A 26,900-nucleotide genomic window follows, 5' to 3' on the forward strand; every position below is an offset into this window, starting at 1 on the left:
CCATGACATTTTACACTGCTTTATATGGACATCGGGTGCGTTTTTACTGTCCGTGGGTGTCCTTAACTGTCCGTTCCCAAAGATGTCCGACTTTTCAGGCGGACAGAAAAACCTACATGTCGGGTTTTGCTGTCCGCTTGAAAAGTCAGACCTCTTTGGGAACGGACAGTTAAGGACACCCACGGACCTGTAAAAGAACGCACCCGATGTCCATTTAAATGAATGCAAAATGTCAGTGGTCACATGATGGAAGCTTGTAAATGGTGAGGGGGACCTAGCATCTCCACTGGATCAGCAGTTAATATAAGAGGTGGTGGTTGAGAACATTTGGATTTTTTTTCATAACACCCAGAAAGTTCCTTCAACATAGGTACTGTAGTTCTGGCTGTAAGAACGCTGATGTTTTTTATTTTTCACTCAAGGTATGCATGAAATGGTGATGTTCCAGCTATAGTTGACCCAGTAAATGCTACTGTTTTTGATTTGTGGCTCCAGCATTGCATTTCTCCTCCTGTGTTGTTCTAGTGTGTTTTTTGCTGGTAAGATTTACTTAGTAGTCTGTGCAGTTCAAACAAGCATTTCATTATCACAGAGAACAGTGTCCTTGATCTATTTCTCTTGTTGTGACAATGCCTGATAAGTTGATGAAAGCAAACATGAGAATTCCAGGCACAGATTTTTCTCATATGAGATACTGAGCATGTGCAAACTTAACTACTTAATTCCTCTTTTTAAACTAACTAAAAATTGTATTTTATTCAGCTTTACAGGAGCAACAAAAGCAGAATCCAAAGAGAAAAAATCAGATGTTCTAAATATCTTCTCCGTTGCTTCTGGGCATCTATATGAACGCTTCTTAAGGTAAGGATACAATTTCACAAAAATGAAATAAATAATATCATGTGCCTTATTTCTGTCACCAGTATGAGAATGATTTACGGACATTTGCGGCTGTCAGGGTTTTTACATTTTATTAGTCTTCATCTTGCAATCCTTTTTATATTTTCCTCAATTTAACTTCTTTTCAAGTCTGATTTTGCTGCATATTTACTATTGGTATTCAGAGTACTGAAAATACACATACATCAGGGCATATCTATTATGCAGTGTGTTGTGGCACTTACATACTATGATGTATAACTTACTGGATTACCCATATAAAAGCAATTTCCAATAGACCATTTTGCAGGACACATTTAATCCAGTCTTCTAACTGAGATACTGTTATATATGACAGAAGCGTAAATCATCATGTTAAAGCAACATTTTGGAAAATGGGGGAAATGTAAGACTTAGTGAGGACAATTCATATAAAAGCATATTGCTGAACCAGTCAGTGAAGTAGGTTTAATGTAAAGGGTGGTTAAAGTTTTTCAGGTGCATATGTCTCTTTAAATTCAGTTACTTATATATTTCTTAGCTTTTGGGAGTATGACTGTGTGAGATGTTTTTTTATTGAATTATATTGAATACAGCTAACTGTAACTTCCCAGCCTGCCTTTCTTTCTCATGGCTGCCTACATACATGTAACTATGTGTATATATAGTTACGTATATATGTATTATATATACATATAACTATATTTGTCCTGTTTACTGCAGAACTAATGTTTCTCACTGTGTTTTACACTGATCATAAAGTAACAAAAATTTCAGGGAAAAAGAACAAGACAGGTGGGAAGGGGAAAGTACCAGGGTAGGGAAGGGGTCAGTGTGATCCAGTGATTTCCAGGTGCTCCATGAAGACATTTTGGTTGATAGATTACCGGTAGTTTAAATGGGTGAGTTCCCTGTTAATATTCTATTCAAGGACAAAGTAGTGTTACTAAATATATGTTTGAGTTTATGTTGGATTTTAATTGGTAATATATGTAGATATGAATGATTCCACCATGTCCTCTTTCATTGTCTTGAGGGTTAGATTGGAGCCACTCCACTATATGATCATTTTACAGGCTAGTGCCAATATTAAATGCTGCAGTTTCTTAGATTCCCAGTCGCATTTTTTTTAGCCTATCCAACCATATAGGCATTAATGTACTTTTAAAAGTGGTGGTTATGGGCCCTGCAGCAATGTCCAATAAAAACGTAAAAGTACAAGTGGGCAGCTGGTATAGAAACAACTGATCTGCTGCGATGCCAGCAATCGGACCTCCCCCACACTGACCTAAGGATAGGCTATCATTTATTAAAAAGTGGATAACGCTTTCATAGGGGGTTTACAGCAGTACACTTTAATGGTTTAAGAGCAGAACAATTTGTATATTTCTGTGATTCTGGCTACTGTAGCTGAACAAAGGGAGGCCAATGTCTTTCAGGTTGTCCTTCTGAGCTATCATATCAAATATGCTTTTTAGTTAAACAGTCCATATATTCAGCAGAATTCATTCTTCAGACATTGCTTCATGCTCTACCTCATCTTCACACAAAATTAGCAAATGGAGTGTTAATATCTAATGATAACTAACTGAAATGAATATTTTGCACCTCCGCTTTGCAGTTTGTACAATCTCTACCAAAGACGAAAAGATGTGCTAAAAAGCTTGATAATGGAAAAAGTGAGAGCAGAATATGTATTATAAAGCTTGTACCATATTAGACAGACAATGTATATACTGCAACTGACCTTTATATAGTTAAACATTTAATATTCATTCTTGCTAGGAATAAAGATTTGTATTTAAGGAATCATCTGAGGAACATTATATTCAAACTAGCCTCTGCCTGCAACTACATCTGCATGTTGACGTCAATTATCCGCTTATATTCTGCAAATTGCTGCCGCCGATGGTTCGCTTGCTCCGGCATTTCAGCAGCTCTTAAACTGTCATGCTGCTGAACTTGTTCCTCACGCCATGCCTGTGATTGCTGGGAAGCCATATAATGAGCGTGGTGTTGGCTTGATAATCCGCCTGCTCCAGCGTTTCTGCAGCTGTCAAGCTGGCCTGCCACTAAACTCGCTCCTCGCGCTGTGCCCGTGATTGTTCTGGTATCTCAGAAGCTCGCTGGGACGCCATGTAATGAGCGTGTTGTTGGGACCGATGATCTCCCTCAGCTCCGCTTGAGGAGAACTCTGTTGACTTCTGGCTACCTACATAGCTGTCATTGTTTTAGAAATTTTGCAACAAATTAGATTTTCTTTTTCCCCTGGCTTGTTTAAAGTAGTAAATTGCCAATTTGGATAAAAGGTGTTTTCCCATCAAGTGTGTCAACATGTTGCCTGGAGCAGATCAGATAATATGCAAATGCATGTACACAGTAGACTGAGGGTGAGCTGAGTGTTTACATAGAGAGATAACAGACCTGGCTTTATCAGAACGTGAGATAAGGTGCTACCAAGAGCAGTGTAATATAGTATATAAACATAAATTCATAACAGTCATGAAGCCATGTCAATTTACCGGGATAAAAAGTAGCCTATATTTTAATTGAGGTTACAATCTATCTATTTGCCAAATTTCTTCCAAATCCGTTCAGTCGTTTTTGCGTGATTGAGGAACAAACACACGAACATCCAAACACACAAATTGTCACATTTATAATATTAGTAGGATTTATAATATTAGTAGGATTACAAAGATTATCCTAGAATGTTCTCAAAGCTCCAGTGATGTCTCTCCATTTTGGCCATTTCACATTCCCATTCTAGTACTGTAATGCACTCTGTTTCTAGAAATGTCCCATGTGTCCAGAATATTAGCTACCTTTGGAACCATGCTACAAACGTATATCAAGTACTAATATAAATGACACGTAGCTTTGTGGCTCCTGTGACTTTATTGTACAATGTGTGTACAATGTAAAAATAACACTATTTCTGTTTAGTATTCTCCCACACAGACTCTGATCCTAACTCTCAGTTCTCCCTGAGCTGGTGGTTTGAGGCTAGTTGTTTTGTATAGCCAACACAGAGAACTTGGAGAATATCCTGCTCTTTAATATATTCACATGTAGAAGCATCTTCAAGGTCTTACAGAACATTATCAAGAAGTAATGAACGTATATGATGTTAATAATGTGCTTTAGGTGACATAGAAACCTCCTGTTTAGCTCTAGCAACCTCTCTGTACGGTTTGTCTTTCCACTCTCACACCTGAAAGATAGGGACCATCTAGTTAGTAGTAAAGGCATACCTCCCAACCATTCCAGGTTCAGCAAGACAGTCCTGGACAACAGGAGGTATGTCCTAGCTTCAACTCATCTACATCTAAAGGAGATAAGTTGAGTACAATGGTGAAGCAGGTAGAGGTCCTCTCCATTCACCATTTAGCTCCTGTATTTCCTCCCAGTATTTGGGAAATAGGCAGGGGTGATGTAGTGATATCACTATATTACACATACTGCTCCCAAGGTGCCAGCCGCAGAGACTGGAGAGGACTCTGGGGGAATAGGGATAGGCAAGTATTTTTTTTGTTTAATTTTACTTTTTGACTTTTTGTTTGATGCTTTATACTGTGGGTCACTAGGAACAGGACATTATAATGTGGGGGCTATATTAGGGGGAACTTTATACGGTGGGGGCCTGATTTTGTTGGACTTTATACATTGAGGGCTGGAGATTCTGTTCCTTTTTCATTATATTAAGACTTTTTTGTTTTTAATTTGTTCTCACCCTTTAATGCCTTGCCAAAATCTGCCATACTATTAAGATGGATGTCAGGTCTTTAAAGTTTATTGCACAGCGAAGTCCTGGAGCTAATGCCGCCATTAGAGTTCACTCTGATCACAGGCATTGCACTGTTCTGTGCCCCCCCTCCCCCCCCAGGGCTGGTCACCCCTTCACCTCCCCCTGGGTTCGGTCCCCACTGGCCCTATACCTTAATGTGTGTACTTCGACAGTCAGAAGCCTTCTAAAGACTCCCAGGACTCATTGTAATATGTCTGACCAGCCTCAATAGTTATTTAGCGAATGTTCTATAGACTGCTATACAGTTGTATCTGGTCCCGCAAAAAAAGATGTTATGCATTCCTAGACACGTAAACGTAAAAAAGTTACTAGTGTCAGAACATATGGCAAATCTGGCATAGACTGCAATACAAAATAAAAAAAAATTAAATTTAAATCGCCCCCTTTCCCTAGATCACATATAAATATAATTAAATAAAAGTAAACATAAACACATTAGGCATCCCTAAGTTCAAAAATGCCCAAACTATTAAAATATAAAAACAGCTCTCCTATACGGTAAATGCCATAAGACAATGGCAGTACTTCATTTTTTTTTTTTTTTTTTTTTTTTTTCAATTCAAGCAATGCACATAACCATCAAGTAGACTGGGAATGTATACACATCACAAAAACGTGAGAGTGGAAATGAGGGGTGGGGGAGGAAGGGAAGGGGAAGGAGTCAGAGACCATTCAAAATTCAGTATGCATCCCAAGATGACCATATAGCCTGGAACGCCTCAACAGTATGGTTGTGTGGCCGTAAATGTCTGTTAGTTAAGAGTTAATGGGCTCCACTGATTCTGGCACATGTGGATTTTTTTTTTCTCTAGCCCCCACCATTCCTGATCAATCAATGCAGATGATTTAGGTGCCCCAGTCATATGCTATTTACACTCTGCACTGTCAGATGGGCGGTGTCAGGCACGTTGACGTGATTGACAGCTCCAATTAGAGGTGGAAAGTGTCCGAGCTCAAAATCATACATAGCACATTAGGCATCAAAATTAACTGCACTTATTGCTGAGGAACAGTGGGGGCTCGAGAAAAAATTCCAACAGTGCTGGAATCGGTAAAGAAGCAGCGTCTATTAGATGCGAAAATCTGCTGGACTTGGTTGAGATGGTGAAAACTAATCTTTAAATGCCACAACCGTTCAGTATTAAAGAAAGTGGGGGATTTTATAAAAACTGGCATTTCCGATCAGTCTTAATAATTCTGGCACATCTTGTGCCACCAGGGAAAATGATTAAGGGCTAGTTCACACGGGGACATGGACGCTGATTTTGACAGCTGATTTCGTGGCCAAATCAGCCTCCATAAAATGGAGCCCTATGTGAATTGCTAGCTTTTTTTTTTCTGCTAGCTTTTTTTATTGCTAGCTTTTTTTGCTAGCAGAAAAAGCGACATGACCTTTCTTCAGGCGTTTTCCGCCTGAAAAAATGAATTGGAGTCTATTGGGCGCTGAAAAAACAGCTAGCGGTTTTTGGTCGCTTTTTTTTGCAGCTGTTTTGGCAAAAACACGACTGAAACAGCTAGCTGTTTATCACACTTTTGGAAGTGACATCCCAGAGGAGTGGCCATGGGTGTTGGCTGCTTCTTGCAGCCATTTTGTGACAGTACTCATCACAGCACAGCACATCTGGATACAGCAGCATTCATTGGGCTCCCTTCTCTCCAGGAAATTTTATTTTTTGATATCAAAGATAGCAGCTTGCTATGAAGTAGCAGTGAGCTCTGCTCAGTTGGAGATGTGTGCTAAAATGGCGCCTACAGACAAAAAGGGGTTGGTTTTGGCCATGCCCAGTGGGCTGGCTAGTTAAAAAATGGGCTGGGGAAAAAAAAAGCTTCAAAAAAAAAGCAACCGAAAAAGCGTCAAAAACAGCGTCCAATGCAAAAAACAGCGTCCAAAAAAAGCGAGGCTTAAAAATCAGTGACAAAATCAGCTAGCTTTTTTCACGTGTGAACTTAGCCTAAGAGGCTCCAGCCTGACTGACGTAGATATCAGGTATAACTCATGCCAGTTTTTTAGTTTATAGTAAAATAGTTGGGCTGAGATGTCTCCTCCTTGGGCGGCGCCTACTTTAAGAAGCCTCGTGCAGTCACAGATGTGGAGCAGCTTTGGCACAAAGAAAGGCAAAAAATTAAAGATGTTGCACATTTATCCCCTCCTACACCAGTAACCTGATGTAAATGGGTTAGTAAACTCCCCTGAGCATTTTGTAATGAGAGATTCTATGGTTATAGCAGCATGAGTCTACAGACAGTGTGTGCGGTTAGGTATTGCCAGTATTGCATCCAAACCTTCACCTAGTGTTGGCATGAAACCCAGAAACTGTTGAAAACAAAGTCAGATATGGCACAAAGATACTACGTGTATAAGATCTAGATAAACGGGAGGAAAACTTTCAATTCAGCAGTCTATTATGTCACTCTGCAGAGACTGGCAAGAATAATATAGGATGAGGTTAAAAAGTTTCACAACAGATTGATGAGAAAATAATTAGAAAGTTGTGACTGTGACAGGAATATTCAGAGATTTAGTTAGGCGGTGTAAAGAGCAATCTGTGTACAAGGTGTTTTATTCTGCGTTGCTGAATTGGAAGTGTTGCTAAAATGTATTTATACACTAAAAACAGGCTTTGTAAATTCATGTATCTCTAAATTCTGCTACTGACTTGTGAACGGATTTTTAGTTTTATGGACAATTCGTGAGCAACAGAAAATAAATGTAAATCCGGTTCCACTATGAATGCAAGTGCGAACCGTACAAGGAGAAACGTTGCAGCTCTTATTGAATTCTAGTAGGATCTAGGACCAACGACACATATATATATACTCTCTTCTCATACGATTGTTAGGAATGGAGCCAATTTCATTGATATTACTCTGGAATTTAAAAATAGTTATAAATATTGGAGCATTTTAACTAGTACTCGGTATTCATGTATACTATAGGACGTGTTCTGTAGTACCATAGCTGCTTTAAAGGGAACCTGTGCAATGTGACATCAGTCTGATAGCCTACCTAACTGCTGGCCTCACAGGATTTAGTGCAATGACTATATGAAACTGCTCTCATGACTAGTTAAGGGGAATTTGCATATGCCTAGCTAAGTTTTTAAAAACTTATAGCCTGACAGCAGCAAAAAGCTTGGTGAGGGACATCATAAGAAAGACCACTACTTGATGCTACCCGTGCTGGGACCAGTGTAGGGTGGAAAAAACACCTGACAGGTTCCCTTTAAAGTGTACCTAATCTTCCAACATCCTTTGTATAGATTAATAGTATAGTGTATGAACATCATGACGGCTATTGTATATCTTAAGTAGTTTTCCTCTCTGCAGAGATGGTGGATGGAGACAAGCTATTATGTATCCTACAGATACCACACAGAATATAGAAGAGAATCGTACTCCGTAACACTCACTCAGAGGCAGCAGCAGGCTCATATAGGACATTATAGAGAAGTACTGACCATTAGTCTCTTTCAACTTTCAAATTCTGCTAACAAAAGCTTAGTTAAGAATTAGTCAGTGCTTCTAACGTATATTAGTCTAAGTCGATCCATAATCGAGACCCCATTATCTGTCACTGAAAAGTATGATAATACGTGAACCTCTACAAACCAATAAATCAAACACAATTGTTGTCGCTTTTTTATCTTGCCCTTACCATTTTTAATTCTTACCGGGCAATGACCAGGTTGCTTATGTCTGTAATATCAAGGAATAATTTTCATCTGAAATGAGGGCATGAAAAAAGTGTCGGGCAATGCTCTGCCCTCTCATTGCAATGGAAAGCAGTTCTTGCTGTTGCTCTGAGTTATAAAATTTATTTATTATCTACCATGTTAAGGTAGGGAAATGAGCATATATGCTTGAATGCCTTGCATTTCAAGGTCACCCAATCTTTTGTGGCTTAAAAAGATGAATTCATAAGCTGAGCTTGTGTTGTAAAATGACAATATTATTGGGCATGCCAGAATACATCATGCAGACATTTAATCAAAAGATGATTAAGTTATATTTCAATCTTTTCTCCTTCACATAGTTGTAGTTAAATTTTACCTTGTTACGTGCTCCATATTCTCAAGCAAAGAGGCAGAAATATCTGTACTGTGAAATAGAAGCCTCAGTATTGCATCATGTTTATTTTATGCAGAGATTTCCATGTATATATAAACACACACATTGATCGCCAATAACATTCAAATCACTGTTACGTGAGTAACATTGATTATCTAGTTGCAATGACATTCAGTCAAGGTATGGGATACAGTGATGTGCCAAAGTTTCAGGCGGGTATGGAAAAAGTGTTCGGGACAGAAACCCAGCAGTCAGTTTTTAACCGGACACAAAGTCTTGCATGTCTGACTTTGTGTCGACTTAAAAAACTGGCTTCGCTGCGGAGAGGCAGAAGACTATCAGGGGCGGACACTTTGCAAACTCATTTAAGTGAATGGGTTTGAAAACTGACTGTCGGTTTCCGTCTCCTGTCCAGTTTCTCGGGCAGAAGACGGAAACCTGCAAAGCAGAGACCGGGCGCAGGTGTGAACCCGCCCTTATGGGAACTAATCGCAGACCCCTTTTGTTCTTTACACTGAAGAACGTTCTTAAGAGGGGCCTTTCATCACTTCTAAAATTTCAATAGGTACCCATCTGTTGATTCCAATGCAGTTGGAATTTTTTTCTCTAGCCACAACACTTCCTGGGCAATCAGTGCAGTTAATTTTGGAACAGTTCTGCTCTTTACTGTCAGGTGGGTGGTCTTGGGCTGGAACAGAAAGGCATGGACTATCCACCTGACAGTAGAGCATAACTGTGCTGAAACCAAAAGCATTGATTGCTTGGGAACAGTGGGGGCTAGAGAAAAGTAACAGCGCCTATTGAAAAATGCAAAGAGTTGGTGATAGTTGACTGCGTGTTTGAGATTGTTGTCCTGCAACAGAATAAATTTCAGTGCTGAAATTGCAACACCAAGATGGAGAAGCTATAAGGTTATGCAAATTGATGAAGTAGCAGGTGTTACTGTAGCATGTGGGAGCATAAATGCTAGATTGAAAGCAAAGTGCTTTTTAGCCATGTACAACGTCAAAAAGTTGATCCAGTGGTGTGGGAGGATTGTGCGATCCCTCCTGTTTGTTGACGTGCCAGTCATCGACACTTGTTGCAAACTGTGAAGGACAGAATCCTTGAACTGAGAGATGTTGTTGGTTTATTATTCAGAAAGACTGCTTCAAGCCTAGGCCCAAATGTTAGCACAGTTCAACAATGCATGGCCTGGTGGTTGGGAGCACAGTGATGAACTGGAATGACAGCAAGAGCAGGCGAACCAGAGCAAGGACGAATCGCCTGAATGGAAGAATGGTCTGTAGTGATCCATTCTATACTGCAAGTATATTGGATGTCTTATGCCAAGCCTGGGACTGCAGCAATGTTCACACATCACAAGGCGTTTTCATGACTTAGCCGGATGTCCGGCTACAGGTGTTCCATTGACCCCATGCCACTGCTCTCAAAGGCTATCGTGGTGCACAGCAAGACTGTAGTGAATGTAGGTCTTTCCTCTAAAGCAATGGGTCTCAATTTGGCTTGGAGGCAATGATAGCCAGAGATTGGTTTGGAGTGCACGTGGGCAACACCATGAAGAGGCCTTCACAAGGGAACGTTACATCCAGGATTATGGTCTGTGGTGGCATTATGTATAGTAGCCACACTCTGTGTAACTGAAATGAAGACTACACTAAACAGCACAACCTTACATTGATTTTATTGTGGAGTCGGCAATCTGTTCCTGGAGCTGTTTTTCAACAAGACAAACAAAGCTGCATATTGCTCGTGCTACTGTGAGCACCCTGCTTTGCCTAAACATACTACCATGCTCTACAACATCTTTAGACTGTTCTTCCATCTAGAGATGCACACCTGGAAGTTACTTGGTCGGCAATTTCAAGTGGAGCATCCAGTCTTGGCGATTTGCATAATCAAATGCATTCAGCATGGCATAACTTTCCTGACCCATTAATGGCCTCATTAATAGCATAGAATGATAGAAGCTTATAAGTACATATATTTCTGTGTGTGGCACTCATAATCTATACTGAATAAACAGAGAGGTTTTGTCTATGGTATGCATATAACATTCATTTCAAACTATTCAGCCATGTGTTGTGACTTTCCTTAAATGTAAATGTGAACAGAGCCTTAGCCTCAAAATATTCAAATAATTATGCCAAAAGAATGTAGTTTCTGATTTGTCGTTTTTTTTTTTTTTAATTTCTTAATAGAATTATGATGCTGTCTGTACTTCGACATACACATACACCAGTGAAGTTCTGGTTTTTAAAGAACTACCTTTCTCCACGGTTTACGGCAAGTATTTATTGCTATCTATTATGAAATGAATGAGGATTGCATGGCATATGCACTACACAACGTGTGTGTGCGTCTGCTTCCAGCTCCATGCACTGTAACGTTTTGGTGATAGAGAATTCTGATAACGGTTGATTGGTTAGGGTGCCAGGTGTTGAGCCCCTACCAATCTGGTATTGATGACCTATCCTAAGGTGAGATCAAAAATATCATTAAGAAATCCGCTTTAAAGTGTAACTAAACTTCTAGAGATCTTTTGATTTTCTGGTAGTATTTGTGTTATTAACAAATATACTTTTGTAATATACTTTATTAACAAATGGTCTCCTTTCGGTGAAATCCTACCTCTTTATTCTTCCCCTTGCTTCTGTATTAAAAGTTGTTCCTGCCTCTCACTGAATATTACTTTTGTATGGAGTGCATGGGTAAAAAGTAGAGTAAATGAGGGAAGGGGAGGGTGGCTTCAGACTGTTATAACTCGGAAATTATAAAACCTAAAAACTTTCTTTTGGTGTATTATGAAAGAGGAAATTCTCACTAAGGTTTTATATATTATTTTATATATATATATATGTTAGACAGCTGCATATAAATATCCTAATCCCGACCATGTTTTCAACCAGTGATATTTCTGTAAATAATAAAGATGGCACCTTTAGTGTTCTTTAAAAGAACTGAATCTTCTTTCATATGACGCCAGAAGAAAGTTTGTATGTTTAATATTGTCCTAGATATACACAGCTTCATACTCCAAGCCCATCTCCATACACGGTAACATTCAGAGAGAGGCAGGAAAGTCACTCAATACAGAAACAAGGGGAAGAATAAAGAGAGGCAGGGTTTCACAGAAAAGAGACAAAATGTGTTAAGTATATTATAAAATTTATTAATGATGAAAATATTGCCACAAAATTTAAATTGTTTGAACGTTTAATTACTTTTTAATATTAAACCCCAGTAGGATACCAATTTGTTTGTTCCTATATTAGAGTACTACCACTCCCAGATATCATGTATTATAATGGTGTCTGTTGACTGAATTTGTTGGTTTTATGTAGTTTACAAGCTTTAAAAAGTACTTGTCACTTCACAGTTCTAGTATAAAATTGTATCCACAATAAAATAATTATATTTAGATAATAATTGTATCTTTACTTGGAACTCTGCTTTGCTCCATCCCTCTCTTATTCCTCCTAGACAATTAATAAATAGACAACTGGGAGTTGCCAGTTAGGGGTGTATCTCTGTACACTAGCCCAAGTTTCAGTACTATACTGTAGAGAGACACACCCTATTGACAAGGCCAAATTTCTGTTTACTTATAATTTTGTTAGAGGAATAACACAACACCACAAAACTTAGGTATAGGATGATAAAGATGCTCCAGAATTATTTCTTGGTGAATACCAGTATTTACAAAAACAGACATGTGACAGGTGACAGGTCCTCTTTAAAAGGGTTGTCCAGGATATGCTTAAAAAAAAAAAAAAAAATTCCCAAACACCACCTAATTCCCCACCATTGTAGAATACCGAGGTCTTCTCATACATACAGGCATCACTGCTGTGGTCAACTGTGTGTTCTACTGCAGCAAAGTAGACCAAGACTATTGGAGAACTTCTGGGCAACAGGGGCTTTATCATATGACTTGGGTAGATTTTCAAAGTGAAACCTGTTTTATATTTTGAACAATCCCAGTAAACCCTCACAAAGACAATTTTTTGGATCATTACTTAATTTTTACAAATAGTATTAGAAATATGAAAATGACTCTTGATCCCTGCCTGCAGGAAATCATTCCACACATGGCCCAGGAATATGGCTTCCAGTATGAGTTAGTCCAGTACAAGTGGCCTCGATGGTTACACCAGCAGACTGAAAAACAGCGGATTATTTGGGGTTACAAAATCCTCTTCCTCGATGTTCTATTCCCTCTTGCTGTAGACAAAATCATCTTTGTTGACGCTGACCAGGTACAGTTGTGTTTGTGAAATAAAACCTGTCTTCCTAACAAAATCCGGTGGCCAGTTGCTGGTTTTGCTCAGAAAATAGTGTGAAAACTGATTTTATTCTTAACCCAAATATCAAGCTTAGTGGCAAACAGAGTGAGATTGTGAATCCATCTCAGGTAATTATGTGAACATTCTTTTAATCCCAGAGGGATTTTAGAAGCTCATTACCTCCTCTCTCCAGTCTTTGCAGAATATCCTTGCAGAAAGCTTTCATTGCTGCATTTTCCATTCCTCCTCCTTTGTTCTTATAAGTTCAGGATGTTCAGTGTTTAAATGATCTGTGTCTTGCCTGTAGCTCCCAAGGAAAGGAATCTGAGCTTGCGTTTAATGAGAAAATCGGAAGAACGAATGCTTCACAGATCCTTACAAATCCAAGCTAGGCCCTGGAGTTGAGACATATTTAATCCGAATATTGACAGTTTCAATCCAAGCACATCCTTAAATAGTTTATTTGGAAAATGTTACTTTAACCACTTTTTGCCCTGGATTTTTCCATCCATGTGGATCAATTATTTTGTGATATATCATTTTTGTCTTTCAACTAATGATGTGCAAGTACGCCTAGGACAAATAGGGAACATTAGCAGGTCACAGGTTGACATCAGGTAGTCTGTATATACTCTATTTTTCAATGCTATTACAGATCCATCACATTTTTGGAGCTTTGCTCCATATGACTGCTACTCGCCTTTTGTCAATTAGCATAGTGATGTTATTCCAGCATAGTCTATTAAAATGACATGTCACATGCCTCCACCTGAATGAGTGGCTTGACCAAACATTCTAACAGTATTTCTTATATTTTAAGTTATTTTAGTTATTTAACAATGCAGGTTTCATGGTTTTTGTAGTTCCAGAAGCTGCTCCAAATATTTTATTGGGGGTTGGCGGTTATGTTTTTAAAGTGTATTAAGTATTTTTTTATTTAATTAATGAATGAATGTCCATTTGTGTTGCTCTATCTGACTTTTTAATGTATTTCCACCAGATTGTAAGGACAGATTTAAAAGAATTAAGAGACTTTGACCTTGGTGGGGCACCGTATGGTTACACCCCATTTTGTGATAGTCGCAAAGAGATGGATGGTTACCGCTTCTGGAAGTCTGGGTATTGGGCATCACATCTTGGACACAGAAAATACCATATAAGGTTGGCAAATATGATAAGATGACATGTATATTTGAATGTGATGCTGACTGTTTGTGTGTATATACAATCTAAATGTGTGTATATATGTGTGTGTGTGTGTGTGTGTGTGTGTGTATATATATATAGATATAGATATATATATTGCCCACTGCATTGTAACACTGCAATTCTCCATTTTTCAGTGCTTTATATGTAGTGGACCTTAAGAAATTCAGGAAAATTGCTGCAGGCGACAGGCTCCGAGGACAGTACCAGGCCCTAAGTCAAGATCCCAACAGTTTGTCTAATTTGGATCAGGTGGATATATTTAATCTAACTTTACCATCAAGCAATATCATTATAGATTTGAATATATATCATATTTTCTTTATTAGAATCTATTATTCTTTTGAAAGTTTTTTTTTTGCCTGCTTTTTTTTTTTGCCATTTTCAAATTGCTTGTACCATAGACTGCAATACTACTACTACTAATACTACTGTATTGCAGTCTATAGAAAAATCCCTACGTAATTATTGAAACTTTCCTCATGGTACATGCAAATTCTTTGTAGAGACCAGATGGATATGTGGGGATTCTGATTAATGTAATAGAATAGAGAATAGTTAACTGATCACTAAATGCAAGGTCTTACATACTGGGAGACTTGTACAAGTACTAACATCTTAGAGGTCCTTGTAACTACCAGTAGATGTTTTGTGTAATGTTGCTTATTTTATTGGTTTACACAGGACTTGCCCAACAACATGATTCACCAAGTGGCAATAAAATCTCTACCTCAAGAGTGGCTGTGGTGTGAGACCTGGTGTGATGAAAAATCCAAGGAAAGAGCCAAAACTATAGACCTGGTGAGTAGCTGTAAAGAAACAAAAAACTTATTCCGTGATCTGGCAAAATCCAAAATTGCTTATGATTTTTATCCCTGTGTTTGCTGAACAAGGATGGCATCACATTAGGATAGTTTAAGGATTTCAATAGAGGACAGTCTTATGGTACATTGGTTGCTGGATATTCTTACCAATAGCAGAGACTCCCCATCCTCCACCACCATACTACTCTTATAAGCTGTGAATGTACAAAAACATGACATATGACAACAAATGAACCATGAAACATGATCCGTGGAATCCGTTGCAGAAATCAAAGGCTGAGCCTCTGGTATCTAGTGTGGCTTAGCAGTACTTCTGTAGATCTGTAGGGTTCAAGAATTGGCATACCACTTTCATGCTATACAGAATTTAATTCTGTATATAGGAAAGTCTGTACCGCATGAACTACAGCGAAGTTTCTTATTTCTAAGCAGTTGGAGACAGTAAGACGCAGATGGGCAACAATTTTTCATGTAGATTTCAATGTGGAAAATGTGCTGAAATGTTGTGTGACCATACCCATAGTGGTGTCACTGCATCTACAGATTGTTTGATATTACATGTTTGTTCCAGTTTTATTTAGAATAGAAATATCCAGCTGTAATAAATGTTCATATCTGTTTATGGCCAAAGTAAATGGTATATTACATAAAGTAGTAGTCACCATGTGAATCACAATTTTTTGGTATAATACCAGTATGTCACTTTTTAAACTGAAATGTGCACCTGAAAACTGAAATGTGAAGGTGGCTAACAAGGTATGCATGGCTGGAAGCCCCTGCTTTTTTGTTTTGATCTATAGAGTTCATGTACAAGGGTCAGCACATGATAAATATTTGCATGACCTCAGCCTTACTATGTAACTGCACAGTCAGAGGATAGTGTTAGAGTTGTATAAATATATGTACACAACTGGGTGTGGGGCTACCTGGTGCAGTAGTGTGTACATTTAATAACAGTAGCAAAACATAAGAAATGTGCTTTGTCTTCTAAATGTAGGTGGGCACAGTGGGAATGTCTATAAGGGTCTACAGATTCGTTGCAAATTGTTTTGTATAAATCCACTCCAGATAATTTTACGTAACTCAGATATTTAAGACTGTTGCATAAACTCCAGCTACAGATCTGAAACACGCAAACATACTGTGAAAAGAATATGTGCTCCATTACCGCCTGTATCTTGATCTTACTAGTCTAGACATAGATGGTAGTGCTGCGGGTCCACCCAATAAAGCAGTAAATCAAGTGTTCTTTTAGTTTATTGAAGAACATTGTGTGCTCCTTGAGGAATTGTCTTCAGACGATACAACAAATGACACACATTTAGCTCTGCCTATAGAGTATTGTGTATAAATCTGGTCTTTGTTTCTGTGGGCTCTGTACATTATCTTTAAGGCAATGCTTTTTAACTTTTATCTCCAGTAAAAGCAGTCTATAGCTCTGAATTGTCATGTTTTGGGTTAGTGATTCCCTCTTTGCACTTACCCCTCAATCTGTTGGATCTTCTGTTACATTTCCGATCCATTTTGATTCCATGCGGTGTCTTGGTATCTTTGCTTTGTGCAGTAAGCTGCATGCTCCAAATGGTTGAATATATCACAGATCCCATACATCTTTCTGACATTTTGTTTTCTTTACAGTGTTAGAAAATTGGTTCCTCTTTGTTTCTATTCTTAATCGAATGCGGCAGCCTCTTGTTCCACCTGTGCCTAAAGGGATCAAGTCTAATAAGCCATGGGAAAGATCTTATCCGTAGGCTTGGAATTTTCATTCTATAGCAAATGTGTTGAGAGAAGAAACAAAACTGAGAGAAAATGTACAGCACATCGCCTGGGAGCATGTCTTATTCTGTAAATGCTCAATTTGTGGAAGTCAATAAACTATTCTGTAATCTGTCAAGGGCTAGAAAGTAGAAATGCATTATTGCCTAGGGTGGTCAGACCCAAAAAAAATGACAGCTATTCAAACAGCACCTTAAAGATCTTGACAGCCTGGGGCATAATATATTGATTTAAAGAGATATCTACAATGATATGAGTGTTCAGGATACATTTGCAGTTATTGTATTGCTTTGTGCTTTGAAGAGAAAAATAATTTCAAAGTGGAATTTTATAGCTGGCGCTGTTTACATCTTCTTCTGTAATATTTTGCCGTCTTACTGGTTTTCAGGTCAAGCTTTTCCTAATATTCGGACATCAATTTTATTTCCTTAGGGAATACAATGCACAATTTAAACTAAAAGAGAAAATAATACAGCAGCTGTATGTGTTGAATGGTGTGTTAGATCATTTCTGTAAGGGAAAGCTCCAGCTCTGTGTCCTACGTGTATTGTCCAGTTGGATGAAGTACCAATGTCATTTCATGTCTGGTCACCCTGTGCTAATGTGTCATTGGTGCACTCCTTTCAAAAGCACTTTGATCATAAGCTCACCAGGCGGTATGCTATTCAAGTCCAAGGTGACATTAAAAGTCTGCTATTGTAATTGTCAGCCAGGATCATAGCACAGATACTTACCTGTGCAAACAGTAGAGGAGGTAGTGAGTACCTCGACCTTGGACCGGCTCCGATCCCTTGACCTAAGGTCGGAACCAGTTCTGAACACCCAGCTTGTGGCTTAAATGACTTTGTATTGGTGGCCCCCTGGCACTGTTTAAGTGGGACATCTAATAGCGACAGGTCTACTGTAATGGCTGTTTTGGTTGCGAATAGTGTAAATGAAGGGCTGCTTACAGAATGGCAATATCTGGTCTTACATGTTGTTTCATCTTAAATCACAGTGTAACAATCCCAAAACTAAGGAACCCAAGTTAAAAGCTGCAGCACGAATTGTTCCGGAATGGACTGAATATGACAATGAGATTCGGCAGCTTTTGAAAAGTATAGAGGAGCAGAAAAGGAATGGAACACAAATACCTCCAAGAGGTAAGAGAAGGCGCAGAAGTGGTTTGTATTAGCCCCTTCTATGGCTAGAAGACATTAACCCTTTCAGGAATGGAGGTGAAACTTTCTACTCAGATTAAACTTTCACCTTCTGGAATGGTTTACTGTAAAAGTGATTTTTTTTTTTAAATACATTTTTTATTGTCCTGTTTTATAAGGTAGTTTGTTCAATCAAAATTTATCACAAAAATGAATCCTGTAGTCTTTCTGCACAGCCGTGTAACGTGTACATTATATAACGCAGGATGTTGCTATAGCAACAAGAACAAGGCCCCTACTTTACATTTGTGTATTTTGCTCCCTTAATGTTAGACACAAGCACTGGGCATGGATAATGATTGTACAGGTACATACATTTGTTTGTGAATAGCACAGAGGCAGGTTAAAGCAAGCAAATAATGGTTGACTTGAGTAGTTATTGTATGTTTGGGGTAATATACATTCTGTGAGTGGTCTAAACACCTGCACCCCTGCCCATTTATCATTCGTGTCACAGAATACCTAATAGTATGCATTTGGATATGGGCTTTATCATTTATTTTTAGTTTTTATTATGACTTTATATTACTTGTGGCAGGCAGTGCCCCAATCTCCTTACAGTATTTCTCTTGTCCTTCAATGCTGGTCTCCACGTCTTCTGGATTGTCTTTGATTTGGAGATGTTACTTTTTCCTGCCATTCAGTCCAGTGGTGCTTTACTGAGCTCAATGTGTCTCTGGCCTGAATATTTATAAGTGTTTGGTAGCACTTGGACCATTCCAGGTAAGGCAGAGTAGTCCTGGAGCCATTCGAGTGCCCTCATGTGACCCTGGATTAGGCTGCTAATGATAAGGACAGACAGCCAGACCCCAGATCGGAAAGCGCCAGTGGTGGGAGACCCCTTCACAAGGTGGAGGGTTAATAGCATTGTTCCTGTTACAGGTTGTGTTTTATTACACATAGGGTAAAGGTGAACTACCCTTCACCTTTAGCCTCTACTCTTGTGGGGCCACTATGTCTTCTGCATAGTTGAAGTCAACTGTCTAATTCTCCTTTTATGAGGGTATAGTCTGTACATTGCCTTCTCTACCTGATCTTATATAGCTCTACACTCTTAACTCCTGGTTTACTTAGGGGCATCAATTAACTGAGTTAGTAGCATCAACAACCCCGTTCTCAGTGTCCCTTTAATTAGTAGCAACATAAAATGTATCCACCATAAGTATGTATAGCTTTTCACTAAGTAAAAATAATACCTTCATAAAACGGCCATTAACTACCAATATACGCTGGACAGGACTTACATGATAACGCCGCCTTGTAGGTGCATCATAAGTGTGACCATTAATGGTTACCTTCTAGAGATCTCATGTGCAATGTGTTCCTCGTACACTGAATGTATACAGTAAGGACTTCATCTGAAGAAGATCCTGTAAAGGTCTGACTGTCTCATTTTCTCTTCTTTCTGCAGATGTGAATCATGATGAACTTTAGCAAATTTCAGTTTACAAAGTGGAAAGTAAAGTCCCGCAATTGACTCTTCATTCTGCAATGGGGAGAACAGGAGACGCTTGAAATAACAATGACCTTATGTGCTGGACACCAGGATTCACATGGATCTATTTTCTTTGCTCATTGACATTTTTTTTCGATATTTTTTTTTTTTTTTCTTTTGTATGACTTAAAAAAAAACAAAAAAAAAAACAAACTTGTTTAATATTTATGTCTGGTAACACAGTGGCAAGAATCAATGGCGTCCAGGGCACATGTCTATCTGATTCTAGATTATAATGTACAGCTTTTCTAAAGTACCTTCCATTTACGTGTGTTTACAGAATTTGTGATGGAGGACCCTTTTTCCAGTAGTTGGCATTGTAGATTATAGATGCCATGGAGCAGATTTACCAGCCTTGTTGTTGGAGTAGGTTAGGGTGCCATGCAGATTCACTTAAGTGTTGTCTGTACGCATAGTTTTTTTTTTTTTTTTTTTTTTTTTTAACTGTTCCACATATAATGGTAAATCTCCTTAATCCTACAGGCTGTTGTATAGCAGGCGCCGGCTCTGACTTTGGTATACTAGGTCCTTGGACAAACACCTTTTTAAAAACAGCATAAAAAATGTTGTAGCTGCTTGATACATAGGGTCATAGTAGTGGTTTTTGGCCACTTTTATATCCAATAAACCTAGCCATATGTTCCTATGAAATGTTGATAAATAACATACCAATATATGAATGTGTTTTTTCTGCTGTAAATTTAGTTTTGTACAGATCATGTAAGTACACTCATTATTGTTATAAATTACATGTTCACTTTATTTTTGTGGTCTTGTCTGTTTAATCCTACACGAAAGGTGAAGACTGCAGCACCTACTTTCTATCGTTCTCATGAAGGATCATCAAGTAGGAAAGCAATCCTCAACATGTTTATACAAATGGACCATGACAGTGCCGTAAGGCTGGTTCCTTATGAGATGGATTTACGGTGGTTTAGCCAGTGCAAGCTTGCCAGGGGCGAACCCACTAAGATGTACAGTACAAGCTTATAGGATGAAATTTTCTCAAATCTCATCTAGATGCTGTAACAAAAACCCACAGCCCAAAGTCTTGCATAACAAGCTTTCAATCCACAGTATTTCAACTTATGCTACAGTTTTTTTTTCCACCATTCCGAATGAGTTTTGCAGTGGCAGCAAAGCCATTACTTAATTTTCAGAATACAGCAGTCGTCCTGTGTAGACATACCGTATTTTTCGGACTATAAGACGCACTTTTTTTCCCCAAAATTTGGGGGGAAAAGAAGGGTGCGTCTTATAGTCCGAATGTGGCGCCTGGCATCCGCTGTAATAGAGAGGCGGAAGCCGGCAAGGGATAGATGCAGGTGCCGGGGCCTGAGACATCGCTGCGCTCCTCTGCCCTGCATATCCAGATAGGATATCTATCATATTCCAGATAGGAAAGAAGAATAACTGAATCTCCATTTCCCTTTTGCAGAGAAATATTACAGCTAAAATCCACTCTCTGATCATGCTCTGCCAAATCTAAGTGTAGCAATAATGTTATTGCTGTGTCCCTGTGCATTTTATTAAGACACTGTCAGGTGTAATGTAAAGTTTGTCCACTAGGTGGCCCTTGTTTCAAGATGGTTTGTTCAAGCTGAATAGAAAGGTAAGGTAAAATAATGCTTTTAAGGTTGAGAGAATCCTTATCCCCCTATCCAACCTCTTTCACACTCTCATAATATGGAAGTATTCAGCATCTGTATTACTGCTGTTTCTTCTATTCTAATGCACTGCATGAACCAAGTTTCTACATCAGAATTTTGAGGCTGATCCTTGTGAGCGGGCACATGTCTGCCCAGTTTTCACAGGTTCTTACAAGACTGGAAACTGTCAGCCAAGTGTTAAAGATTGGTTGGTGCGGGACAGTTTTATAAGTGCTCCCTCCTCCATTCCCAACCTGCTAAGATTACATTTAATTCTGGAAATATGGAGTTTATTCAAAATACACAATTTCTGCTAAATCTTCCTCCATTAAGCAGCACCATGTATTTAGCTGTAATTTGCCCTTAATGTAATTATTCAGGGTTCACACTGTGAGGATTGAGTATGATTAGCTCTGCACATTTCTTTACAGATTTCTGGGAGAAAACATCTGAATTTCAGGCTATTTCTGCAGTGACGAATGATTAGATGTAATTGTGGCTGATGAGGCATTGATGACTTTAATTACCAAGCTGAAGTTCTGCTTCAGTGTTCTGGTTGTGCAACATTTTACAAGAATGGAGCACCATCATTCATTACAACACTAAAACATTTACATCCTCAATATGGGGCTGAAGAGAAATCAAAATTACATGCAAATGTTTATGGAAATGAATTTGTGCTTTTTGTCCCCATATTATAGAGATTGTTCATAGAATTTGCCTTGCACGTGGTTGTATTATGGCTATAATTTGTACTGATCCATAATAAGGATTCCATAGCACCTCTACTCTATCCCTCTGTATGCTTCTATATGAAACTGGAGGTGCACAGAGTAAGGGTGTCATGGGGCCCAGGCTGTTCAGAAAGTACATGGCACCAACCTATTCACGCCAAAGACCTCTATTACAGAATAATGTCCCATAGCAGCCGTCCATGCAGTATAATGTCCCATAGTGGCTCCACCACACAGTATAATGTCCCACATTAGCCCCTGAAAGGGAGGCAAGTAAACCTATCAAACATAACTCATCTCTCCTGGGATCTGGTGTATGGGTCCTCATCTTGATCGAGCTTCTTCCAGCATCCTAAATGACGTCAGTCACGTGAGTTGTGCCAGTGTAAAGAGATAAGATAATCCTTTAATAGTCCCACAATGGGGAAATTTCAGTGATACAGTTTCATAGATGGTACAGTAGTATATAACAAGTGAGAAAAACACATACAAGCTCATGGCAGATAGAGAAATCCTAGCAACTAAAAAAGAAACACACACTGCAGGATCATTTAGTTCTCTGTGTGAAGTGATGTTAATACAGCCCGACTGTGGTTGGAGGACACGAGGAGGGGGGGTCACAGCATGTAGATATAACAGGCAAAAAACTTCTTCTTTTTTTTTGCAGAGGTGGGGGACATATGCAGCTATCATGATAACATGTGGCACTTCCTTTGGTAGGTGGTGAGATCTCATGCTCACAGCTGATAGTTCGGTATCTTGCATCAGCGCTATTGTCCATTAACCACAAAAAAATGCCCCAAATATCCTTCATCACAAGCCCTCCTCCTCATTTCTTACCGCTGTGTTCTACTGCCCAGAGAGATCTGAAGCCATCCAGGTAGACAGGGTGCTGCTCTCTTGCCAAGCTTCCATAAACACATGGGTAGGTGGGTGATGGTAGGTTCCCAGGCTGTAACAGAGTCCCACGTGTCCACAGTAATAGAAAGAAATACCAGTCAGCTGTAGACATCTTCCCACATCAGCAAAAGACTCCAGAAATCATCTCCTTGAAAAGAAGTCGTCCACACTTCCATGTAGGTTTCTCCTCCATGCCACATGGTGTCCATGCTATCCTTAGCTCCTGGGGGGATGGTAACAGCACATGTGCACAGGAAAAACTTCCCAGGTCTTGAGTCATTGTTCATGTTTAACAATAGAAACAAAATACTCCACAGGATCTTCCATTCGATTTATAGTTGCTAATTCATAGTGCTAGTTTGCTTGGTTACAGGATTCTTGAAGATACAGAGAAAAAGAATGAAAAAGGAAAGATAAAGGTTGCTCCCAGCTTGGAGCACTGTATGAGGCAGCCACACACAAGGCGGCACCAGGAAGGTGTGTGTGTGTGTGTGTGTGTGTGTGTGTGTGTGTGTGTGTCAGTCATAACGTAGCGTGATCCATGTGACCACTGAGGCCTCAGTGATCCCAGACATCATTCTAGAAGCTTGAAGAGACCCAAAAAGGATGGAGACCAGTGGAGGTAACACGGTTTCCTCACCTTCCCTGCGGCTGTGGTGGTATGGTCAATATGTATTGAGGTATTTTCCCCTAGGAGAATTGCATCTAAGGAAGGATTCTCAATACACATAGGGGCGAGTTTACTAATCCAGTCCAATTTGTTGACCATGCAAGCTTAAACGGTCTTCAAATCCGCTTGTATTGTGGACGGCTGATGCTTGTTGCTTTAGATTGATTGACTGTCTAGTGTAAATTTATACCACCTACTATTTGGTTTTAATTTGCACAAGAACTTTGTCCAGAAATTCTGGAGCATGTTGTCACAAGCGTTAGCCCAACCAATTTTCATGTGTTCAGAAACAATGTCTAAAACCTGCAATAAATAAGGTGCACAACATGTAAGTTTAAGTTTTTTTTGTTTTGTTTTGTTTTTTTTTGGGGGGGGGGGGTGCAATGAAGACAGTGTTTTGGTGTAACGATATCTCCAGCCCCGCAGCACATAAAGGGAAAACCGACAGTGTACTGAATTCATCGGCTATTGGCTTTCTAGTGCTATATAAAACCACATGTGCCCGAAGATCTGAAAGGTCCCCGTAAATAGCAGCAATGATAGAAAACTCTTATGGGACAACTTTAACATCTCTGGACTCTGTGGCCAACTGATAATTCAACTTTCAGGGAAGAAATGGGATTGGTGACCTCATGTCTATAAACGTGGTGCTCTTTCATAAATCTTGAAACAGTGTGACACCCAAATCCTAGTAGTGGCATACAGTACATAGTGTGAACCAGCCTCACCTGCTCTCACCTTAAATATGTCACCTGCCCATATGCACTTGCAAATTGCATATATCTAAAGTAGCCAATGAGTACACATAAAACGCCATCTGTATTATATATACAGTTCTACTGTATTAAAGTAATGTGAAAGTTCAGTTGAGCAAAAAATGCATGTTAATGCTGGTTTCTCATGAGTGTAATATGAAGAAATTACTGTATGAGTATTATGACTGCAAATTCCATCCTCACCACCTGTCTAATGACCCAAAGTAATAGCAGTATGGATCCCTATGATGCTATTCATTAGAGTCATTAGACCCACAGTCAAGCTGGGATTTGTGCCCATATTATGCTTTTGCAAAACTGGAATTGCAAATATAGTTTTACAAGATAAAAAGTATACATAGTCCGTCCTGTATACTATTTTCCCCTATGGATCTACCCTTGGCTTTGGCTATAAAAATGTATGTGCGAATCTTATGTCTCTGCCAACTTAAAGAGAGTCTGTCAATAGGAAAATTATCAGATTAATGACTGTATCTTGTAGGGCGGCTTCTACACTTTCCAAAGATTCCTTTCTTATTCTGCATTGCAGCTCCATTTTCATGAACATCTGTGTTTTAATTCTTAATTTATACAGATTTTGATAAATGGAGTTGCAATGTGAAAATCACACAACATATAATGCACAAAAGGAATATATAATGCAAAATAAATGACAAAAGTATATAGCTTGGAAGGTGTACAAAGATATCAAAAGAACCAGACAAAATACACCAAAGAACCAAAATCGTACTGCAGTCCATAATAGAATCAAAGTATCAAGAACAAGTTATCCAGTAGAAAGTCCAGGCTAAGGAGCCGAAACAAGCGCAGAGTCCAATCTGACCTGTAGGGGGCAAGAGCATATACAAAAAGAAAAAACATAAATGTTTCCATCCAACCCCTGTGTCACAATCGTAGGAAGACCCAATGGACAATATGGTACGGGTAAGGCCAAGGGCTTCTCCCCTGTGTCTAAGAAATAAATGTGTTCTGGGCAGTACTAAAGGATGGGGGGCATGTACAGAGTTAGAGTTTAAGCATACCAAGAGCCCCAAACCTTTTCGAATTTTTGAGGGTAACCCCTGCCCTTATACACTAATATATATATATATATATATATATATATATATATATATATATATATATATATAGGATTATAGAATTTACCAGCTTCCTCCACATAGGGAATGAAGCTGTGGCCATCCAGCATAAGATGTGAGAGTGGCAGGGTCACATCTCCTCATCCAGAATACCATATAAGCATATTTCAGGTGATGGTGGAATTCGGGTGCTTGGTAGGTCTGATTAATAGGTTCATGACCTCAGTCCAAAAAACTTTAAGAATAATATATATATATATATATAATTATAGGACGCTCTCAGATCATGTGTCCAAAGTCAGAGTACATAACCGTGCATCACAGACATCCACTACGTAACGCCAGCGTGTATCACAGCCGTACACGCCGGCGTTACAGCAGGGCTGCTGAACACTTCCCATTCATTTCTATGGGAGCCGGCATACGAGCGCTCCCCATAGAAATGAATGGGCTGCTTCTTTCACTGCGAGCAGTCCCATTGAAGTGAATGGGAAGTGCCGGCGTATACGGCAAGCTCTGCTCATGCCGAGCCGTACACGCGAACACTTCCCATACACTATGCGGTGGGGGGTCCACTCTCCCAGCTCATCCCACAGCAGCCGGAACAGCGGATGCAATGTATTGCCGCATCGTCAGCAGCCGGCATACCTGTGCACATTAGAACATTGCGCATAGTGTTTAGCTGGCTGCAATGTTTTACTTCATAAAATCTTTGCGCAGCAAGCACAAAAGACATCCCCTGAAAATAAGACATAGTGTCTTATATAAAATTTTGGTCCTAAAGACATGTTTTCGGGGAATCACAGTAGTTTGTCTTTATTCTTTCAGAATTCCATGGGCATGGTGTCTCAATATACTTTGTCTTTATTCTGGGATAGAAGTCCATTGTTATGGGGTTACAATAGGGTTTGTCTGTATCTAAAATGAAAAGCAATAGAGATGATGTCACAATAGTTTGTTTGCCTTTAGTCCTTTCAAGCATTGCATTATGATGTCACAATCCTACTAGCTTTTATTGCTAGATTTCCAGCTGTGATAATCTGACAAATAACATTTATTTTTCACTTTCAAATACTGTAATTTTTATCAAATATAAAAAATCAATGCTACTATAAAGATGCAAAACAAAGTTACATTGCGTTAAAGAAAATGAAATCTACAAGTTGAACGAAACAAGTGGAAGTTTTTGTGGGCATAAGAGTCAAGTAGAATCATGTAGAAGAGAGAATGGACGTGAAGGATGACTCCTATAATACATTGCAATAACATGTATGAAAACATGTCATATCTGTTTCTATGGAAACTGTAAAGAGGACAAATCCAATTAATTTGTAATAATCTCTTATTTTACATCTGCAACCAGTTTAAGTTGAAAATACCATTAGATTTTATTCCTCAGAAGGATTTCATTGTGATGAGGCTACAATGACGCATCTACCTTCTGAGATTGTCCATTGCCACAATAGGGTTTGTGTTTATTCTCAGTCATAAATCAATATTATGTAATGTGCTCTGTAACAAGGTGGGGACCGTTGCATAAACTTGGGG

The 26,900-nt window shown here is 39.0% G+C and overlaps 1 protein-coding gene across 1 annotated transcript in view; it reads left to right on the top strand.

Moving 5' to 3' along the window:
- UGGT2 (UDP-glucose glycoprotein glucosyltransferase 2) overlaps nucleotides 1-19,624 on the top strand; it is a 197,559-nt gene extending 177,935 nt beyond the window's left edge. Inside the window, exons 32-39 of the mRNA XM_075265381.1 lie at nucleotides 763-861; nucleotides 10,957-11,041; nucleotides 12,832-13,014; nucleotides 14,042-14,202; nucleotides 14,385-14,499; nucleotides 14,932-15,048; nucleotides 17,848-17,992; nucleotides 19,461-19,624. Of these exons, the coding sequence (XP_075121482.1) occupies nucleotides 763-861; nucleotides 10,957-11,041; nucleotides 12,832-13,014; nucleotides 14,042-14,202; nucleotides 14,385-14,499; nucleotides 14,932-15,048; nucleotides 17,848-17,992; nucleotides 19,461-19,483 (928 nt within the window). The 3' untranslated portion in view covers nucleotides 19,484-19,624. The remainder of the gene's footprint in view (nucleotides 1-762; nucleotides 862-10,956; nucleotides 11,042-12,831; nucleotides 13,015-14,041; nucleotides 14,203-14,384; nucleotides 14,500-14,931; nucleotides 15,049-17,847; nucleotides 17,993-19,460) is intronic.
- The last annotated feature ends 7,276 nt before the right edge of the window (nucleotides 19,625-26,900 follow it).

Source organism: Leptodactylus fuscus, chromosome 2, assembly GCF_031893055.1.
Source record: "Leptodactylus fuscus isolate aLepFus1 chromosome 2, aLepFus1.hap2, whole genome shotgun sequence".
In the NCBI taxonomy this organism is placed as follows: domain Eukaryota; kingdom Metazoa; phylum Chordata; class Amphibia; order Anura; family Leptodactylidae; genus Leptodactylus; species Leptodactylus fuscus.